Source organism: Notamacropus eugenii, chromosome 7 (assembly GCF_028372415.1).
Source record: "Notamacropus eugenii isolate mMacEug1 chromosome 7, mMacEug1.pri_v2, whole genome shotgun sequence".
Lineage (NCBI taxonomy): Eukaryota > Metazoa > Chordata > Mammalia > Diprotodontia > Macropodidae > Notamacropus > Notamacropus eugenii.
The window spans coordinates 156357338-156380904 of NC_092878.1; the positions used below are offsets into that span (position 1 = coordinate 156357338).

At 38.9% G+C, this 23567-nt stretch overlaps 1 protein-coding gene across 5 annotated transcripts in view; it reads right to left on the reverse strand.

Moving 5' to 3' along the window:
* The window catches only part of LARP1B (La ribonucleoprotein 1B), an 82650-nt gene that overhangs the window by 20808 nt on the left and 38275 nt on the right, over positions 1–23567 (reverse strand). For 4 of the 5 annotated variants that reach the window (XM_072624561.1, XM_072624563.1, XM_072624562.1 and 1 more), the window contains exons 9-11: positions 22571–22745; positions 16447–16619; positions 2893–3261 (exon numbers count right to left, since the gene is read on the reverse strand). In XM_072624561.1, coding sequence (XP_072480662.1) covers positions 2893–3261; positions 16447–16619; positions 22571–22745 — 717 coding nt within the window. Of the gene's footprint in view, positions 1–2892; positions 3262–16446; positions 16620–20769; positions 21923–22570; positions 22746–23567 lie in introns of those variants that run through there. The other variant, XM_072624564.1, reaches the window with a different exon arrangement.

Here is a 23567-nt window from a genome sequence, read left to right on the forward strand (position 1 = left end):
TGTTTACAAGTGCATCCCACCAAATGCATTAAGCACCTAAAGGTCAAGGCCTATTGTTTTCCATCTGCCATGCCTAGCACAACGCTTTGTACATAGCAGGGACTTAAATGTTTGAAGTGCAAAACTAAGTAGGAGAGGGAAGAGGAATCTATCTAGAAACGAAAGTTGATGGATGAAAAATTAACACTACAAAATATTCTTTTGACTCTATCGACTTGACTTGACATTCCTGAGAGGGAGAACAGTGTGTCTGGTGGGAATGTAGACTTGGAGAGAGAGCCGTAAGAGGCCACGGAATCCAACCCCACTTCAGAAGAGCAGGAAGCCTGCCCCACAAGGTGGGCCTCGTGGCCAAGAACACACAACACCCTCAGCAGAGGCCCCGGGGCTTCTAGACAAGCCCAACAGCCACTTAGGCTCCCCACCCTCTCATCACGGCTCTACGCTGAGCTCTCTTGGACCTGAGGCACCACTCTCACGGGCAATTAGGGCTTGGGCTCTCACCACCAGGCTGCATTGTGAGCATAGCTCTCTGCTCTCCACTTCTGTTTCCAATGGAATTTGGCAAGGACAGGGGGCACTCTACATGGGCAGAGCTGAACTGTGTCCTCACCTTTAGCGTTTTCTTCTTTTTTGAATCTAGAAGCTTTGGGATCACCTTAGAGATCTTCTCTATTCAATATACACTGTAAATTCTTACCTCACAAGATCTCAACTTACTTCTTCTGATCCCCCTCTTTTAATTCCTTCACTCAGAGCCCCCTGATTTCCCTTCCTCCCTCAGGACCATCATTTTCACATATTAATCTTCCGAAAGGCCACCTCCATCACCAAGTCCTTCTGCAGTGGAGCTGGCCCTGACCTCCTCAAGTCCTGTCTAGTCGTCAAGGCTCCCCTGGATTGGCCTCTCCCGCGTGTGCCCCATTCTCCAAATCAAACCTCTGAGTCTACAGCGTGCTTTCTACTTACCGCCTAGACTATATACTTGAAGTTTTATCTTGAAAAGCTTTCCCTTCTAGGTCAATGAAAACCCTCCTGTTCTTTTGACCTTCTCTAGAGCATTTAATTTTCATATCATACCATTTAGTCCTTATATTATTGCAATTGTTCTTTATTTTTTCTGTGTCTGTCTGATGTCTTAGCTTTTCAACCCAGCAATGAGCCAAGTTTTATGCCTGTTTTGTGCCACCTGCAGAACCTAGCAATGTTGAGCTCACATTCATTAGTTACTGACTTATAAATACATAGCAACAAGTATAATCTTCTACAACATTAGTACCTTAAAGTTTTTTTTAAATTTCCAAGTTGCACCAAAATAATCCATGAGCCAGTTCTAACTAGGCCAAAGAGAATTCCACTTTTAAACTCACTATACTCCTGAAATCATTCTTCAATAAAATGAGTTCAGATGATTAATTCATTCAACAAATGCTTTACTGAGTCCCAGCTTATAGGTAAGATGCTGTGTGATAAGGAAACACAAAAAAAATAAGACACAGAAACTTGCATTCTCACAGGGGAGATGAAATGTGTATGCAAATGGATCTCTTATGAAGCACAGTGTGATAAACATATAAGCTAGATAGGCATTTCTAGGAATACAGAGATAGACAGATACACATGTAAGAAGCAAAGTGCTCCGAGTTTTCAGGAGGGGGCTGTGACTCTGGATAAGAGGCAGTCTTCGCAGAAGAGGGAACCTGGAGCTATGCCTTGAGGTCAACAACATTAAAAAAATTTACATACAAAAAGCTTAAAAATCTTAATGTTTGCTAAAAAATTATTCATTATGAACCTAAACTTTAAACAAAACCAATTAAAATTACATTTAGAAGTAAATTTTGCTTAATGATTCTCAACATACCCACAATTCAAATATTCCCTCGTATTTTCCCTAAGTGGTCCTTTAGCTACCAAAATATTTATTTTCCTTTTCTATGCAGTAAATGGGCATACCAACTTCATTCTGTTTTCTTCACTTTGCATTAATGTATCCAAGTCTTTCCATATCTCTTTATATTACTCTATTTGTTGTTCATTCTATTACACTACTATGCTACATTGATCTGTGAGTTTGCTCATTCCTTAATACCTAGGATTTAGGTCACTGCTAGCTTTCTGCAATTAGTCATGTTTCCATGAATACGTTTAAAAAGACAAATTTTTTCCTTTCTGAAAATCCTTACAGAATCATTGGATAAGAAATTCAGAAGCTAGAAAGAACTTTAGAGGTCAGACACCTACTCTAACCCCCTCATTTATATTTGAATAAACTGAGGCCCAGAGATTTTAATTGACTTGCCCAGGTCATACAGGTGGGTCAGGATTCAAATTAATTCCTGAAATCCCAAATTCAGCATTCTTTCCACTATAGTGCGCTATCTCCCCAAATCTAGGATTACTGAGCCAAAGAACATAACTTTCTAAAGCTTATAAACTTCATAAATTCCCAAAATATAATTATGGTTGAAGCATTTTTAATAGTTTTTAATATAAAACAAATGACTTCTTTTGAAGAAAAAAATGTCTTTTCATTTTAAATGCCTAGCTTGAAAAATTCTTATATGAAAACAAGCGATTCTTTCAACTTTAAACCTGTAATATTCATTCTAATATTTTTGTAACAAAAAGCTAACTACTTCCTTTGCAAAATCATTATTTGTTTTAAAGAAATTGTGTTAAATTTTCTCTTCACAAAAACTCCCTTGAAAACCACCAAAATTCACAAGAGAAAACCTGATGATAAAGGAGGGAAACTGAGTTTTATCAAAAAATGCTCCCCTTTGGAAGAATAAAGATGTTACAAGAAAATAAGCTATCTCTTTTAAACATTTGCGCCCCCCCCCACAAAAAAATTAAGTAAACACTAGATTTCATGATCAAAATAATTACCTTCATTGTTGCATGTTCATTTTCATCTTCCTCCATCCACAAATCTTGTTCATAATAATACAAGCCATCGTTGATGACCTTGGCAAGCTCGGATGTGATTTTTGCACGGGACACGTGGTTGCCTGTACGATCTCCACCAGGATGTTTTCGCATATAAGGTGGTGTCTGAGTCACAATCAAGATCTTATTTAAATCCTGGTCATCGATTTCATAATCTGAATCATTATCAGACCAATCAGTAAATGTGTTTTTCCGCCCCTCTATTTGTTCCATTTCTTCATCAAACAAAAAATCAAGTTCCTCTTGCTCTTGCTCCTCTGAAGGCTGCAGGGGTTGATTTGCTGTTTCTTCAGGTGTGGCCATTGATTCCTGAAGAAAAATGATGTGCCCTTCAGATCTACTAAACTGTAGTACTAGTAACAGTGCTACAAGGAAGTACAATCCACCCTGCAGAGCGTTTGTCCATGTCATGACATTTCCCAATAAGTGATCACATGAATGAACATTCTTCTGCCCCAACAAAGACTAAGTGACTACAAAAAGTCTGCTTCTATACACACACACACACACACACACACACACACACACACACACACACACACACACACGGAGACACAGACACACACGATTTCAGGTTCAGAATTACTTTGGGGATCACCTAATCAAACCTCATTTTAGAGATGGGGAAACTGAGGTCCTGTTTAAAGAGAGGCTAACTCACCCAAGATCACACAGAGAATAAATGTAAAGCTGGCCTTCCATCTTCAAACACTTTAAGTTCAAAATCACTTATACCAAGACCTACTCTCCCTGTTTCTCCCCCAAAATGATGGACTATCATTAAGGCCAATTATGGCATGGAAGCTGTATACCACATCGCTATGTCTAAAACTATATACATGGGCCATGCATACCTGGATATTTAGAAAGAGAAAACAGAAGTCGTTTACAAGTTTATTTTGTCTCACATTTTAGAGGCTAAAAGACTATTGTTGTTCAATCGCGTCTGACTCTTCATGACCCCATTTGGGATTTTCTTAGCAAAGATAGTGGAGTGGTTTGCCATTTCCTTTTCCAGCTCATTTTACAGATGAGGAAACTGAGTTTCATCTGAAACAGTTAAGTGACTTGCCTAGGTCACACAGCCAGGAAGTGTCTAAGGCCACATTTGAACTCAGGTCTTCCTGACTCCAGTTCTAGCACTCTAACCACTGTACCACCTAGCCTAACAATTGTGCCAACCACCTAATTGTTCCCCATGGATAAAAATTCACCTAGTACCAATATAGTCTACCTAGTGTTCACTGTAACAAGCTTTTAAAAAGCAATGTATCTACCTCTAATCCATTTACTTCCATACTAAATGTCCACCTTAAAACAGAATGCAGAAAGAACTTCAGAACTACAGATAGTGGGGCTGCTGACTTGTCTGATTTCTGGACACAGGGGTTCTCAACTTAGGGTCCGTGCACTTTTAAGTACTCTGGGTAACTATTTCCACAGAAATGATTTTCCCGGCAATCTTGTATCTTTGCTTTCATGCATTTATCACCAGACTGACCGAACAGTCTGGCATATCCCAACAAGATTAAGAATGCCGATGTACTTCACAGATGAAACCTTTTCATACAGCTCAGGTTTGAAGTTCTATGTGGTCTTTCCCAGTCCAGCCAGTAAATCCTAAGCGTTTCCAGCTCAGGTTTTTTCTCCTTAGTCTCTTCCCATATTCGGCAGCACTCTCCTGCTCATACATCAGCTCCTAACCCACTTAATGTCCATGCAAGAACTCAAAAGGGCCTTCCTTTGATTTCCTAAGTCACATTCTAAGGAGGACTTTCTGCAGACAGATCACTATTTGGTCATTACTATAATAGCAGTTTACTAAAATAAAGTAAAATGTATGCAAGCAGTGCTGGACCTCACGTTGGAGGCGTTAGGCTAAAACCCTGCCCCTGCTGATCTTTCAGTAGAAGAAGAACGTCCTTCAACTCATAGGCCACATCTACTTCCCTGATCCTAATAAGGTTAATGTCCAAGTGCAACTTCAAGAAAAATGCTCAAAACTGACATTTTCAAAAAATTCTATTCTAATAGAACAAAAGTGACTTTTCTATCTCTGTACCTAGTCCCAAGAGCCTTGATACAGTCCAACGGAGGCTACGTTGGCTAAGGAAGCAGTCAGGGAGTTGGTGCGCACAGCCAGCAGAATGGCTCCAGGCACCAGGATTCTCTAAAGAGCTTTCCTAGTTTCTCCCGTTACAATTTCACTTTCTCAGGGCTGTTAATGACCAGACTAAGCTCTATTATCAGCAGCATGAAGGTCTAAGACTCTGCCTTTTAAAGCCCTATACTATAGTACAGCTCTGACAACTAACTAGCTGTCGAGCAAGTCAGTGCATCTACTCCTCAGTTTCCTCACTTGTAAAATGGAGAGAATTTTTACACTTTACAGGGTTGTTGTGAGCAAAGCACTTTGTAAACCTAAGCTCACAGGGTCTGAGATACAGACCCTGAAAGGGACTCAGACCTTGAGCATCTTTACTTCGGACAAGTAAACTAAGGCTCATAAAGGTAAATAACTCAGACAAGAGAGCAGGTGGTAGAAGACCAACAGAGGGTTCTTGGTCAAGCATTAAATCCACAGCTTGTTTCTACTCCACCACATGACGTTATGCAACCATTCCTGACCCATCCTTCCCGTACATATTCTTTTCCCACTGTTCTCACACACGTGCTTCATCTCGCCTGCAGCCAGCATGGCTTTACTGTCCTGACCATGCTGCTTCTATGCCCACTCCCATGATGTTTGCCTTTTTCCAATTCTATCCCTCTCCTCTTCCACTTAACCTAAACTTTGTTTATCTAGCAAAGCTAAAGTTGTCTGTTCCAGGCACACAACCTTCTTGGAAACCTCCTCTAATATCTATATAATTCATGTGTTTTCTCAACTCCTAATTTCACTATACTCAGCATATTGACTTAACATTTAATTTTTATTTTTTGTCTTCTCAATTATAAAACAAATTCCTTTTAAGGAAAGGACACATCCTAAAATTCTTTTGGGTCTCTCACAATGTGTATATAGCACAATGCTGGCATCCACAGGAGTTGATCAGACCCTTGGCTGATTGATTGACAGTGAATACCTATTAAAAAATCTAGTTTCAGTGCCAATTTTATTAAAATCTACTGGGACAAGAGTCTTAAGTGACCTTAAATCTGAAGAAAAAAGTAAAAGGTTTGTTCTAACAGAATTAAGAACTCCAAAGAGTGTGATCCAGTCCTATTCCCAGTCAAGAGATGATTTTGGATGGGAATAGCCAATACCTCACTGTCAGACAGGGTCACTGTCCAAAGGTCTTCCTTAGCTGTTTTTCTTAATTATAAAGAGCTTACAAAAGAGAACAGAAACAAGTCCAGCCAAGCAATGCCACTCTGAAAATCACATGTACAATATATTACAGACTAATACTTACTAGTATTACAGACTAAATAAGAAAAGCAAGCTTGACATGAGATCTCTAGTCCATGCAGATCCAGGTGGAAACACTCATTTTATTTGCTGTTTGTTAAGTTTGGAATGTTTTTCAAAGCAGGGGGAGAAGGGAGGGAGAAGTGTTCATGGGGAAAGATAGAATTGTTTAGCTGGAAATGAAACTTAAAAAAAAAACAACACATCAACAAATCTTATTTTTATCTATGTTTGGGTCAAACTGCATAGAGCACCACCCACTGGATTTTCCTGAAAATATAAGGTCTTCACCTGAGACACAAGAAAATATCAAAAACCCTCTTCTTTGCTATGTTAGATTGGGAGATAGAACTAGAGTGAAACTGATACTATGATCCATTTAGGGGCCCCAACTATTATTCTATTTATTGTCTTAAATATATTAAACTTTACTAACATTTAATATACAGCTTGGCATTAGAGACCATTATACAGCCTGGCATTGGAGCCCATACTTGAGACACAAGCTCGGGGAATCACACAGACTACCCTAATGGAAAAAGGGGACAAGTGCTGTCCTCTCATCTCTCCTTTTCAGCCAGTGGGTTAAGTAGATTTCCAGATATTGCCTAAGGGACAAGAGGCTTTAGAAAAATCCTACATGGAAGCAAGGAGTGAAGACAATACAATTCTAACTGGGAAAGGGCTCTTCACATATCTGACAAGAAACCCAAGTTATAAATTCACAAGGTTATTTAAAAATTGTATCTATATCCAACTTTTGTTAATGTGTGTGTATACAGTGGCTTTATACCAATGATGGTATAAAACCATCATCATCAGCAAGACATTTAAAAACCAAATTTTGTGCCAAAAATACATGTCAGCTATGCAAACTCTCATAAATGTAGACTTAAATTTTTCTAATTTGTCAAAAAATCTTCCCAACGAAGCATTTCAATAGGTTTTTAACCCTATTGTTAAAAACACATATGGCCCAGAAAACAGCATAATGATTTAGTGAGTGCGCCCAACGATGCCCTTTTCCCCTTTGGATGTATGTGCCTTTGTAAGAAGTTCTTTCCAGCTACAACCAGTATTAAAAATCAAGCATGAAAACAAACTACACTTAGATTTTCAAATTGCTTCACCACCAAGTGCACAGCAACAAGATTTTCAAAAATAATGAAGTATATTCAGGAACTTCTCACTAATAGCTACTATTAATACTTTTTTGCAAGACAAAGGTTCTTGGTATTGTTAATAAAATTTAAATTGTTTTTGAGAATTTCTTTTATTTTTATCTTTTTTTAATTTCTATTTTTTGTGGCATTTATAATCCAACAACATGCATATGACATAAACATGCACGTATTTTTAAACATGTGCAACTCTTACATATACACACACACACACCACATGTAGTGCTCAGAACGGTTCTACTACTGAGGTACAGGACCACACCGCAGCAGATGGAGCACAGGATCTGGAGTTGGGAAGACTCATCATCCTAAGTTCAAATCTGGCGGAGACACTCACCAGAGGCTGAGTGACCCTGAGCAAGTCACTTCAACCTCTTTGCCCTAATCCACAGCAGAACGAAATGGCAAACTGCGCCTGTATCCCTGACAAAAAAAACTCATGGACAGTATGAAGACCCAATTGGTATACAACAACAACGAGATGGCCAAAGTTTGGAGCTCAGTACAGTGAGCCCAAGCTGCTCACTGACCATGTTATGGGCCTAAAATGAGCACAACCCTCTGAGTTACACAAGCCCCAGTCCATAGAGCAGCCGAGTACAACAGAAAAGACACCAGACTGAGAACAAGGGATGTAGGCTTGAGACTACATTTCCTTGCGGTAGACGTCAGGGCAAGTCAGCACCCTTCAGCCTCAGTGCTTCTATTAAAGGGGGATGAAAATGTCTAAACTTTATTGTCGTTACAAGCAAAGTACCTGCAAACCCTAAAACCTCTAAAAATGTATTATTTTCTGGTAGGAGTTTAGAGATGAGTGGGAGTAAGATATCACTAAGTATCAATAAGCAGTAATATATATTCAATTACAACAAATGACCTCATTAAGAAGGTACTTTTTAAAAAACGCTTTATAGCAGCTGAAAGGGAAGAATATAATCATAAGTTAATGTGATGGAAAAGCAAAAGGCATCAATAAAACTTTTTAAAGACAAAAATAATCTTTTAAAATAACCTGCAGCCTGAACAATTATCATGCAAAATATAACATATACTAATGTATTAAAGCTTATATAAACACATTCAAAAATTTTATTCCTATGCCATTTTATATTAAGTTTTATAAAGTAACACTGGCACCTCAGAACTCTGGGTATAAATGGGTCCAATTTAACAGAGCTCTTGTCCTCAAGGAGCTGGAAAAAAGAAAAATGACCACATATCTGTTCTAGAGTATCTTCTAAAATACTTGAAGGTAATAATTAGTCATGAATCCTTTTCTTTCACTGGCTCAATTTTTCAATTCTTTAATCATTTTTAACAAAATATAAATTAATTAAATGAAGTCAAGTTGAATAAGAAATTAAAGAATATCATGGATATCAAATAACTCCTAACTCAGAGCTTGGAGTCAGGGATCACCCACAAAAGAATGCAGGATGTGGAATCAGAAGACCTGCGTTCAAATTCGGCTTCAGACATACATTAGCTGTGTAACCTGGGACAAGTAATACAACCTCTCTGAGCCAGATTCCTCATCTGGAAAATGGAAGGGGATTGGCTGAGGTGTGTTCTAAAGTCCCTCCTCCTCTAAATCTAAGGACTTGTATCACATACACTGAGATATAGTCAGTAGCCAACGTTCTCGCTCATTTTCCTTTATCACCAGTGTTTCTTTGGGGACTGCAGGGGTTGAAATAACTGATGGTAAAAGCAAAAGGAAACATCTTTTAATAAGAAATTAAAACTTTATTTTAAAAGCACTGCTGTTTCCTGGCTGTGGGTACAGGATCCAGGCAGGCCAACTGAAGAGGGAACAGTAAGACATAGGCTGCAAGGGTACAGTGGAGGTGAAGGGAGGCCATGGAACAGGATGAAGGCAGGAGCAATGTAGCCGAGATGATCGTAACATAGTCCAGACTCCACTCCCCTCCATTTCTCAGGTCCCATTTCCAAGCAATTCAGCTAGGAACTTGTACAATGGCACAACCTGTACAGTGGCACAACTTGTACAGTGACACGCCTTCTCAGAACATGGAGGAAAAGGCTGTGGGAGGACCTGAGATTCTTCTTAGTTGGAGACAATGGGTAAAAGCCACAGAGGCTAAGTTAGAAGTGATTAAAGAAAAAACTTCCAACAATTAAAAGTACCCAAAGTGTCAGGGCGCCTCTCAAGGCAAAGTTCTCCCATCAAGGACAGAGATTAGCTGGCTCCTTGTAGGATTTATCTATGGAGGACTCTTCCCAGGTGTTGACTCGTACTGTAGGGCAGGACCATGAGCTCCAGGGCCTCTATTTAAGGAAGGGGTACGGCACAGCCCTCTCCCCATTCCTCACCAGGGGTTGCTTCTGTGCTTTTCTGAACATCTCTTATCATACCCCAGGCCAGGTACCTTCACCTCCTTAACTCCCTTCCTCTTCCACCAACCCAGACTTGTCAACTTATTAGACTGTCTTGCCCCTCCCCCATTAAAGGACTATTTTTTTGACTTACATCCCTAGCACTTGGCATAGTACCTGGTACATGGCTGGGACATAACCAGTCTTTACTGACTGGTAAGTTTCTGGGATACTGTGTGTAAGGCAAGCTTGGATCATGCTTCTGCCACTTTACTCTCAGTGATGCCCTTGGGCGAGTCACTTAAATCTCTTTAGGCCTCATAAAATGAGAGGGCTGGATCAGGTGGCATCTCAGGAGCCTGCCAGCTTTAAATCTATGATTCCATACACTCTGAGATTTGGGGATTCTTGGGAAGTGTGAGTGATGAAAAACTAAAGATATCAATAAGCTTCTTAAACAGGACTATGGAGAAGTAGATAGGGTACTAGGTGGGAAAGAAAGCCAGTGAAGAAACAGAAACAGTTGAGGAAACTCCAGATTTTTGTAAACCTGAGTGCCTCTTAGGCTTGAGTGGGGAAGCACTCGTTCTCTAGGGAAATGTAAACGCACCTTTCAGAATAAAATATGTAGTTCTGAGACTATCTCTGATCCCCTCCATTATCACAGACAAGTATTTATTATGTTTTTAAATTTTATTTCTTTTTCTTTATACAAAGTTAAGGAAGATGGACATGTCTCATGAATGAGAGCTCTGGCAGCCACTGGGCTTTCCTTCAAAGTAGTTTTAAATAGGAAAACTGAAACATATAGTAAAAAGCAACATAGAAGCACTCCTGCCAAAATCACAAAGCAGGGCACTTCCACTACAGTTCTGCTTTAAAGGATAATGGTGAAGACAAGATGAAAAGATACATACAAATGTTATCTGGGATGACCACCAGAGGCATCAAGTTTTCCTCTTTTAAAATAAATATTCCATAACTATGCCACTGGTAGTTAAAAAACTTTTATAAAACTTTTATAATAACACCAAAAAATAAACTCTTAGCATAAGTTTCTGAAGTAGGACTTTAAAGGATGAGAAATCTCCTGGCGCTCTGCCACAGGGGCTGCTCTACAGCTTCCCTCTCTCAAGCCTCCAATGCTCCCACCTATCCCTGCCCTTGTCCAAAGCAGGGCTCAGAGGCTGCCCTCCTAGTGCTGTTTATCCCCTTATCATCCTCCAAGCTTCCCAGAAAGTTAGTTGGGCTTCTCCTCTGGCAAGGCCAAATAAAACCTTAACCTGGCTCTTAATCCCATCCTCTCCAGGTGGACTCGGGGAGTTTTGGTTCTCTCTATTAACCTCTCTGGCTTTAATCTCCCACATCTGTTTCCTTCCCTGCTGGCTACAGGTGTCCACAGGTTTCCTATCTCAAGAAAATTCCTATCCCCTAGGCCCCCAAGCTTTCATTCTATATCTTTTCTCCTTTCACTGCCAAATTCTACCCCCCCTCCAAAAAAAGACAGCAGTAACTACAGCACTGGACTCAGAACCAGTAAGACCTGGGTTTAAATCTCATCTATGAAACTGCTGTGAGTCTTGATGAGTTAACTTTCTCAGCCCCAGTTTCCTCATCTGTAAAATGGGGATAGTAAGAACACCCACCTCAAAGGGTTACTAGAAGGATCAAAAGACATAATATATGTGAAGTGCTTTGTAAACCTTAAAACACTATATAAATAAGCTACTGCAGCTATTATACTCACTGCTTCTACTTTTCCCGCTGCTCATTCCTCAGCCCCTCGAGATCTAGCTTTCAAACTTGCCACGCAACTAAAACTGATCCCCTCAAAGTTACCAACAACAATCTTTTAAGGGCAAGAGCAGAAAGCCTCTTCCCAGACCTCATGCTCCCTGCTCTCTCTCCCACAACTGACAAGGTTAACTACATCCTTCTGAATAGCCTCTCCTCTCTCTCTGCCCACTCCTCCTGTTCATCATCCACATCTGGTCTTGCTGTGGGTATATCCCAAAGTCTCTCCTCTAGCTATATATTATCAGGGGCTCAACTATCTCTAGGCAGAGATGTCAGCCCAGGCTACTGCTAGCTATAATACTAGCCCAGTTTCTGTCTGGAGTTCCAATCTTGCATCCTACTCAACGTTTCCAATGAGATATTTCTACAAGCATCTCAAAATCATGACATTTCCTAGGCCCCTTCCTAACTTGCCTATCCATATTACATCCAATTAGTTACCAGGGTTTGCAGCTCCCTCTTCACTCTTCTTTATTCTGCCCCTTTTCCAGTAGGCTGCCAGGTCTTCCAAATTTTACCTCTACAGAACACCTCCATTCTGTCCCCTCGTCTCACTCCCAATGTCACCTCCCAATGCAGGTTTTCGTCACCTCAGACCTACATTACTGCAAAAAGCCTCCTTGCTTTCGTTCTCCTTCAGTCCATCCTTCAAATCACAATTAATGTTAATTCCTTCTAAAATACAAGCCTGAATATTTCTATCACCTACTACCTATTTAAGCGATTCTGTCACCTACTACCATTGGAAATTCCTATCAACAATAAGAATTCCTATTCCTATTCCTAACATACCTCAACTGCCATCTAGTAAAATCTTTTCTCCAAAAGGAATCCTTTCTACCATATATCCAGCCTTTGCTTGAAGACCTCTTACAAGAGAAAACCCATTACTTCCTCAATACAAACCATTCCACTTTTAGATACAAAGCTACCTTTCTAAGCTTATATATCAAGCTATTCCATCAACCTATCTTATGTTCCAATGAAACAGACATAACTGATAGACCCCAAACTCAGCTTGCCTCTGGTAAAGGTTCATCCTCCATGCCTGGAAAGTCTTGCCTTACCTCTGCCTCTTAAAATCCCTGGCTTCCTTAAAAGGTTCAGCTCATGTATCACCTGTTGACAGGAAGTCTTTCATGATGAACCTATTTTATCTTCACCTTCAAATAATCGTGCATATATTTATCTTTTTACACGTTTCATTTTCCCAAAACAATGTAAGGTCCTTGAGAACAGGAAATGTATTCAATTGGCCTTTGAATCTACAGTATCCTGCACACAGTAAGAGCCTAGTAAGTGCTTGTTGGCTTTATCACTAACAACTTTATAGTTTCCATCAAAAAGATATATAGCTCCTGTTACCTCGTAAGCCTTTCCTGATCCCGTCTATCAGTGTCTTGCTCACAAATAACTGACCTTGTATTTACTTTGTATACACTATATATGCACATATTACCTTCTACAAAAATAACGTAATCTCCTTGAGACTTTTTATTTTGTCTTTGTATACTCACCTCCTAGCACAGTATAAGGCTTAAATATTGGTTGAATGATTGTGTGACCATGGGCTAGTTCCTCATCTAAGATGGTCTCTATGGTTCCTTCTAGGAAGATTTTGAAATAGATTTTATATGCATGCTTTATGTGAAAATTAAGCTCCATCTTAACTGCATTTCCTTGAAATTAGTGAGATAATTAAATATAAATAATTATATAATATATGATATATTTACATATAATAATTATATTACATAATGAATATAAATAATTACCCATTTGATGTTCATGATAAAGGACACAATGTGTTCTTTATCACGAATTTTAAATATGTAATATACCACAGTGTGGTTTATATATTGTAAGCAGACAGACACCATATTTTTTTACTTTATGAGTAATCTATTATTAGAACAGTTAGTGGGAAGAATCTAAGCAGTAGAATTCAGTCATGAGTATGGATTATTCAATTCATCTTTTGCAATGAACTCAAATTTCAAAGACAGCAACTCAAAGACAACATGTATTGTACACCCCTTCACAGAAACTGTACAAAATCCTCCATTCTTTCATAAACACATGCTATTCCCAATAAGAGGTCAATGACAAAGCTAACACAGCTAGTTTTCAAGTATTCATAAAACGCAACAATTTTAAGATGGAAAAACCAACCATTATTCTCTAACATTTAAAACACATTGAATGGTCCTACAACTTAGGAAAGAGAAATCTGGCAAACACAAATAACTAAGTGCTTCTCTCAAATTGGGAGGCCTACTCTGGTCACCAAGGTGCAGTGTCTCACAAGCCATGCAGGCCTCAGAGGCAAACTGAGATTACCTAATAATGGCTCAATGGAGGACCACGGTGGAGGCTACTGCCAGGGCCATTCCAGCCTCTGAGCTCTTCCAGTGTCAAATCAAAACACTGCCGAGTTCTCAGTCACAAGCATTCTGTGCTTAATCTGAATGAAAACCTCTTTCACACTTCTAAAAAAGCACTCAGGCTACTGAGAGCAACTAAAGACTTTTGTTCACTTGTCTTTCCCCTACCAATTTTGAAATCCCTGCAAATCCACTCTACAATTGCCTTCCTCTCCTGCAAATAACTTTTGTCAGTGGGTCTAGAGCCCTGACGTCTGGTACAGAAAACACCTAAATTTGTGAGTGTAGAAGCACAACCTGGAATACAACAATCTGGACGATTCTATTGTCTCATCAAGGATCTAAATAAAGGAAGCTGCTCCCATAAGGATAAAAAAAATTGTCCTGTATTTTTTTAAGACCTCCACAGAAAGAGGTTCCACAGCTTACTTTCATAACAGCTCAAAGTTTAGAAACAGTGAAAAGACTTGCTTTCCAAATCTGAAACTTTCTAGCCTTCATCTTCTCACACATCATTCTCAGCAGACATCAAGCACCGCTTATCATTTTCTAATAAATCTGAACAGAACTCAGAGTATTAATAAATTGTCCTCATTTTCTCTGCTCCAGGACTATTATTTTCAGTTTCCTTACCCTTTCCTTGCAGTCATTATTCTCCCTTTAATTATTCTGAGAGTTCTCCTGACAGCTTCAAAGTGTTCTCAAGCTCCATTTTTTAAAACGACCCTCTGAAGACTAGAAATCAAATCTATAAAGCTTCATTCTGGTTTGGATAACTTGAACTTAAATGGAAGCTTTAGGTCCACTTACAAACTTCAACTTTTGATTCAATATTCCACATATTTCACTGGTCACTATTTCTACCAAATTTTTTAATAAACATTCTGTCCTAAAAGTCACTATACTGCCAAGCCCAAGAAATACATTTATTTTAAATCTTCCCAGACTGAAAATGGGCATTGGTAACATTTCAGTATGGCCCTTCATTTAATAATAACTGTCTCAAAAAAACCCCCAAACATTTCCTGGTAATTAAAAGTTGAAATTCTAAAGTCAAAACAAGGTGAATCTCCTGCTTTCCCTAGGATTATGAGCCTGAAAAATCTATCACAAGAGACTAGTTAAGTCTAACATGACTTTCATTATAGAATTATAACAAAGGCCTTTATTTTTTTTTTGCTATGATTGTTTAGTTATCTGCTCAGACTTAACATTCTGAGAGGGTGACAAAGAAATAAAATCCTTACTTATTTGCATGCCAAAATCTAAAAGTTCTTAAATTCTTCAAACTCCTTATCTATTTTGTATAGTCCTAAAAGAATATCAAGCGTATCACAGTCAACCTTTTAAAGAGATGTCGACACTTAGGTTAAAACTGCCCATGCACGCACACACCCACGCCCACACACGCACACACCCACGCCCACACACACACCCACACACACCCCCCAACCAGTGAGATCATTACATACATAACTTGGTTCATCCTGACCTTTCCCCCTTCCCTTCTTGGTAAGAAGGTGACCAAATGGCAGAGAACTGGAACCTGAAGGAGTGCACATCCCCTGAGGAATGGCTGGACAAGCTATAGTGTGTGGCTGTGACAGAATGCTACTGTGCAGTGAGAAATGGTGGAGAGGGTTTCAGAGAAACCTGGAAGACTTACACAAACTGAATGGTGCAGTACCTGGAGAATACTTTATACCAGGATGACAGACTCTGAACCAAACAATGACCAACCGTGACTCCAAAGGACACATGACCCACAATGTGCCTACCTTCTGAGAGAAATGACAGACTCACGACTACACAATGACACACTGTGGGAGGGTCAGGGAAGATGGGAGGAAGCCATGTTAGGGCAATGTGGGAATTGATTTTCCTTAACTATCCATGTTTATAAGAGATTCTGTTTTTCTTGCTTTCTCAACTGGAGGGCAAGGGCAGGGGGAACAGGCGGGAGAGAAAGAGTATCTTTGAGAAAATAATTATATAGTTTAATTTTTACAAAGTCATCACATATGTTGTGCATTCTCAGCATCAACAAAGAAGTACACAAATTCTTAACCATTTACACTTCTAAGAACAATGAGAAGCACTTTCTCATTTTACTTTGTTTTTACATGTGACAAGAAAATGTCATGCCTTTTCTAAGTGAGAAATAACTGTATGCTTGAACAGTACAAATTTTAAAGCTGTTCAGATGACAAGACACAATGTCACCTGAGCAAAGCAATGACAATCTAATTAAAATTTTAGACTGTGGCCTTCAAGATTTACACATATGCTTTACTTAGTTAAAAAAAAGTTTAACATTCTCTTACTCATCCTAAGCCTGCTCTAACAGATTCTGTCCCTTATCGGGGAAATGGTAGTAGCTTACCTTTAATTTAACTGGGGACGGACGATGCCTCTTTTTTACTTCTATCCAAGGCTCCGAGTCCAGATCAGGCAAACTGGTAGACAACCCTCTAGACATTGTTTGAAGGTTACTTGTTTCAATATTTTTCTTTGGACTCAATGGACTTCCCATTCTTGGAGAACTTGGGGCAGACTCTAAAATTTTAAATTAGTTCTACAGTTAAAACAACTGTTCTTACTTTTTCTATTACACATCTTATATTTTCTTTGAACTTGGGTGTTGAAAATGTTAATTCTATGTAAGAATGATGATAAATCAATATCCCTAAGATAATACTTGAACTACTTCTTTGCTTTTTATAGTTCTTATAACTCAGTGTTTCTTTAACTGTTAAGTGTTAAGCATTAAAGAATGAAGCCTTCGTCAAACACAGGAAAGATCCCAAAAGGACAGTCAAATCCTTATGCAGACCTGTGAATGTGCTTCAGTCTTGCTTTGGAAGGACCACCACACATTTATCATTTAACCTCTTTGACAAGCCTGTCAAGAAGTGGACCAGTTACTAAACATCAGAAGAGCAGGGATTTCGGGACACTTGGCCATGAAAAACTGAACTGGAATCTGCAGATAAAGTTATTTCTTATGAAACTCTAAGTTAAGAGGGAACATTAAACTTTCTGTCATCATCCTGGCCCATATTCTAACAAAGTCTGTGAAAGATACTTTGCCAATCCTGGTTATTTTACCACTATGCAAGATGCAAACATTCCAATTTTGAATATTTCCCTCAGGTATGAAGGCAAACTAAGTAATTTAAGTGAACATTCTAGGTATACATTACCTACACAATTCAATAGTGTAGCAGGCATTTAAAACGTGCTTAGCACTAAATGTACTATGATATTAGCTCTTCAATTATGTTCCAGTTTTTATAATTAAAACACGCTATCATTTGTGAGGCCTAACAAAATTTCAATTCACAAAAATCTAGTCATTTTTTTCTCCCTCCCCAGGTAGTTTTATTTCAAGGGATCTTTCCTTCAGAAATAGGCCTTTTCAAAGGGTAAAGTTATTTCTTCTGCAATGTGCTTTAGGTTCCTATGCATCTCTATAGGGCAGGCAACTTCAGTTCTGTGAGAGTGCACTGGCTGATACTGAGTTTAACACCTCTGCTCCAAATAATCACATTTTCCTGAATAAATATTTCACTGAAAATGTTCAAGCATATATACTAGGTTTACAAGGGTACAATCATCTATTTTGACTTGATCTAGGTATTAATTTAGCAAGGTAAACAATGTTATGTGACACTCTAGAAAATGATTTGGACCTAAGCCCTTGGGTATAGTAGGGTTGAAAGGAAAATGGCAGGGGTGAAGGGAGAAACTACCACACACTTTAAGATGAGAAGTATGGTTTTATAATGAAACAATCTATAGGACTTCACGCAGACAAAAATAAAACTGCACAAGTAAGTCAATTTTAAAAGACAGTATCCTAAGCCATAAAAGACCTAAGAAAATACTAATGCCAAAGATGCTTCTATTTTCTCTATCGGGAGGAAAGTAATAAAAGGTAAAACAGCAAAATCATAATGGAAAAACCCTATAGGCAATTAGGAGGCAGAAGTTCTAGTCCCAATTCTACTACTAACTAGTTATAAGCAAGTTTCTTATCCTTCTGGTCTTGGTTTCCTCAGCTGTAAAACAGGTTACATACCCTATCTGAAGATAGGCTTGCTGTGTCAAGCAAGTTTATGGATATGAAACCATTTTAAAAAACTAATGTAAATCAATGTAGCCGTGTAATATTGAAGAAGGAAAAGACTAGATTGTGGGATGTAAGCTATTCTTTAAATTCTATAGGGGACTTTCTGCATCATGCCAAGTTCAATGTTTTCTCAAATATTCTTGGAGACTAAAGAAGCATTTCACAAAATACAAATACTAAAAGTGCAGAACTATTTCTGGTCTGAAAAAGCAATTCTGAAATGATTTGACAAGACATCCCCTGACAGAGCAGAAATCTAAAAGAAAACTCCAGCAGATTACTGTATTTTTTAAACTTTAAGGTGCAGGATTCTAATAAAACTCTCATTTCAATACCAAGACTGAACAAAATGAAGTGAAGATCATGTGAACTCAAAACTGAGAAACATACTCTTGAGTTGACACTAGTGTCAGTACAAAATGGAACATTTACTACATACACAGGTATCTCTATTTTATAACCTTCCAAATTCTAAAGCTGGGCAGTATACTTAAAGATATTCAAGTTTTTAAAAGGCATCAATCATATCTCCAAAAATGTCTTAAAACATTTCCTTCGCAGGGACGTTTTCCCATGGTTCCAATCGTAAGTAATTCCCAATGATTTCTTCCCCTTGAAACTAGAAATGCTGTATCTTTAGAAATTTAATGGTTGGAAAGTTACAGACTTGGTCAATCAATTCTAGATAACTTTCTGTATATTTGTAAATTTCTTAAACTGAAAACAAACCTTCCTTTCAAATGAGAAAAAAAAAATTTAAAGGAGACAGGTTTTTGTTTTGGTTTTTTACTGTCTCATTACTTTAAAGATTTAATTAATCCTGACTCAGATAATACCAGTAAAAATTTTGCTAGCAAGTGTCATGACATTCAGCCCTACTCCATGAAGGTTTTTATGTCTTTCATTCAGTGTATCAAAATAGCTGAGATTTCCTAAGTGCATGGGTCCTTCATTCACCAATGCAGACACCAATCCCTCCGCTCCATACTTGACTAGAAGGTATCATGAAATGCCTTGGAGAGAAGAACTCAAATCTGGCAGCTGCTCACCACCTGGTGATGAGACTGTGGCTGGTGAGGGTGGCCAGATGCCAGACAAACATGGCTATCTGCACTTAAAGCCTTTCCTGTGAGGTAGGTCCTACCAGAACACACTCTCCAGGGAGCAGCATAGCCACTAAAAACCTAGTTTATTTTCATGCTATGACGAGATTTCAGAATATGTTTTTAATGGAGATTTTCCATACTACACTTTTAAGGAAAAGAGGTATCTGTAAGGCAAAATTACTTACCAATAAATTTGGTTCTCCAAAGTATATCATGTCACCTTCCCATTACACCTGCTGACATGAATTCCTTTATCCATATCAAGAGAACCACAGCCTTCAGGGCATGAATAAGCTTGAATATAATTAAAAACCTAACCTTTGACACGGCACCTAACCAAAATTCACCTACCAAAATAGGGTATGTTTTTAGACATGCCAACAGCTTCACAAGGGACATGTAGTAAAAGTTTATCAAAAAGGTAAGCTAACTACCAAAAGAAATAAGACCGCTACCAATAAAAGTGGCCAAGGGCAAATTCTAGCAGACGTGACGTCCTCCATTCCCAAAATGTGTAACTTTTCATGACTAACAGTGTCCATGACTAGAAGATTCAGGTACTGCTAACATTACCTGCCACGTATGTAACAAACGTAAGCATACAATGTTAGTTCTGGGATCATTCACAAAGTACATTTTTCTCCACCTTAGTGAGCACTACATGTGTTTTTGAAAAAAGATTTCTAACATCTTACCATTCCTCTTCTAATCAAGTTGCTATTTAAGCTTTCCTGATGCAATAAAGTCCTCTGCTATTTGCAAAGGCCAATCAACATTAGACAAGTCAACCTGATTTAAGAAACATTCTACAAAAAAAGATCAGGGTTTTCCCTGAAGGAAAAAAGACTTGTTTCTGTGATGAAGAGAAATGTTGAGAAATAAATGTCTCCCCATCCCTCCCCCAAATTCCCCAGAAGGGCAAATAAGGCCTTGGGCTTTATGCTCTTTAACTCTCCACCATACCATTTAATCTAAAAATGGACTGCACGAACCACTTTCCCACCCTACCAGGATGTAAACAGAGTCAGGGATCCAGAGTTCCATTATTTGGGGTATACTTTTAACACCTCAGCACACCAAGTTTAAGTGACCAAGACATACTGGGGAAGTTGATCAGGGTTACTCCATTTACAGCCCTCTAAATCGGGCAGCAAATAACTTTACAAAAGATTAAATAAAAATGAAAATAGCTATATATCATATATTATTTATCAAGGGCTTAGTACTCAAATTTCAAGGAAACTGAGCAGTTTCAGAAAATTTAGAATTCCATGACTGCCCCCCTTCTCTGCTTTGGTATTCATTTATTCAATAAGCTAGGACCAAATCAAATTTTGTATTTTAGAAATAACCTGAAAACGGTAAAAATGTGTTCAAACACACTTGGACTGTTCCAGAGGCACTAAGTTAGCATGTGCATGTGTCTGAGTGCTAGTTATAAAAACACACACAAAAAATATACAAGGCATTCTGATTTTATTATCTTATTTTTTATTAATAATGCAAAGATGATTAATAGACTAATGGCATCTCCAATCTGGCTGACCTGTTTCCCGTCTGCCCTGCAAATGGTATTTTTCCATGGCAACATTACTGGACTATTAACTCAGAAATTCCTGTTCTTAGGAATCCCATGATGTTTTACATAGTAAGGGAGAGTAATCTCTGACATGCACAAACAACATACATTAATCACTTGCTGCAGTGTCATCTTTCCTTCAATTTTGGAAAAATCACCTGGCCATTTTAACTCATAGAAAATAATGTTACAATGGGTATTTGCTGGGATCAGAGAGGCACAGAGGTGAAAATCAACAGCTTGGACAATCAAAGGTAGATCAGAAAAGTCCAAATAACTCTGGAGACTGCCCAACATCACTGCTGACTGCACCAGTATTTCAAGTACCTTGAAACACCATGAATAATACAATTCATGAGTGGAAAAGGTGCCTTCTTTTTCCTTTTCTGTATTTGAAAAATTATTCTGTAAGACATTCTTGAATTCTTTAGAGACTCAACACTCACGAATAAATGTGAGATTCCATCAGTCTCCATTTGAACGACATACATAACTTGTCAGTAGTGAGCAGCTGATGAAGGGTAGACCAATGATCAAACAGCCTCATAGTTTGGAAAATGCCTTCACATTCACACCTATTTCTGTAACACTGCTGATGCACACAAGCCTGGCAGAAAACACACACACACTTGCTAGATTTCCAGAATGATAGCTGCAGACTTTCCCTTATCCTGGACAGAGGAGCCCATGCAGCCCACTTCCATGTTGATGGGCAGAGTCTCTAAGACAAGCAGCAGTCCTCTAGTCCACCATAATATCATGTCACAGGCAGACTCTCCATTGTAGTGTTGAACCAGGCTCCTGCAATAGGAGTCAGAAAGCAGGCTTTCTTGTGCAGGTGAGGACAGTCCCAGTTTCAGATCTGCTGGACCACATAGCTTCAAAAGTGACAAGATTGACTTTTCAATGAGTCCCCCATTCCACTGCATATTCCGTTCACATGACATCCAAGAACATCAGAAGATCATCCCACTGACTGAAAAAAGTTCTAGTACACATTTTTCCCGAGGCGGCATGCCTTAAGGATGCTCCAGGAAACCATCTAACACAAAGCAGTTTGTGAAGTGGGAGTCACAACCAGTTTTTAATCCACAAAGTGAGAATAACCTTAGAGATAGGCCCTAATTCTGCTTTAATCAGAGTGTAGACAAGGTCTGTTTCCCTTCAAGTCAAGGTTGAAGCACATTGGCAGGGAAATTAAGGGAAGCTTGCATTGTAATTGCGTGTGCTCTACTATACCTGGATGGTGGACAAAAGAATACTCCAAGGATAAACACCTGGAATATTCCAATATTAAATTTACTTGGGGGGAAAAAAGGTGGCATATGGTATCTGAAAATCCTCTAGTTGTTTTCCTTATTCATTTACAAAAATATGATTAAATAATCATCAAAATCAAAAGCAGTTAGGCAGAAACTTCATGCCTACCAAAAGTATGAAAACAATCTAAAAGAATGAGAGGTGAGTGAAGAATACAGTTTCAACTTTAACTCTCAGATCCCTGTTTTGGGTAGTTTGTAGCTCTCTATGGGAATTACATGAATAAAATTCAGGGCATCGAAAGTCAGAGTGTGAACTTTATTCTTTCTATTGAATCCAAAAAAAGAAACTAAAAAAGGGACAGGAAGATTGGGCCACATAGCCTTTCCTACAGCTAAACTGTCTGTTCTGGAAAAAGAAAAGCCGTTACCAGTATGTGAGCCAAAGGCTTTGCCTGGTATGAACTCTGGGCAGTCGATGAGCTGAGAGAAGTCAGTTTGTGGCACATTACGTGGAGGAGGGCCAGGAATTGGCCATTTTTCTGGTTCCACCTTTTTCCTCATCTTCTGGTCCACTATTTCCACTTCCGTACTGTCTTTCAAAGCCTAGATGAAAAACAAATTGTATATTGTCACTTTTACGTCACTAAATTCCCAACAACTGGTCGTCATTTCTCCATCACCCATGGTACAGTCTTCTACTTCCTGCTTTTGGCTTCACAGGCTCAGCCAGAGCCCATGTTCACCTTCACAACTGGCACAGACATTGCAAACCAGCATCTGCTTCCACGGGACAGTGAAGCAGCAGGGCAGGAAGCCTGCGATTTTGACAGAGCCTGGAAAAATAAAACGTCCCCCTCCAACATTCTCCCCCTCCCACCACCCACAGTTAGGCCCTTTCAAAAGTAACAGTGAAAGAATTAATACCCAGTTCAGGTAAAATTTGAAAACACCTTTGGCTGTTCAGGGCACAGTTTTTGCTTACTTTCTTATTCTTAATTGCACTCCAGAGATTAAAGTCTTATAGTTTTTGTTTTTTTTTTTTTTTTACCAAAGGTGTTCAAGGATGTATTTATTGAGAATACACTATTTTATGGAGGCATACATACTGGGCTACATGCCCCCTACGTGCCCCTAAAAAGCTGTACACATCTGTTTTTCCACTATTTTCTTATCTCCTACAGTGCAGCCAAGCTAGGTGCGGTCATTTCTACAGACCTATCTGGATCAGTCCACCTTTCTGTTTGCAATACCCTGCTTCTAACTTGCTGTAAGCTTGGATACCAGGTGGCAAAACCTGTTGCATTAAGATACAAAATGAAAATCAACTCTGAAGGGGCCCTGGCACGCATAAGAATTAAATGAGCTTTGATGGACAGATTTTGTGATACTTGCTTCTAAGGGTGTGGAAGCCCCTGCAACTCCGCA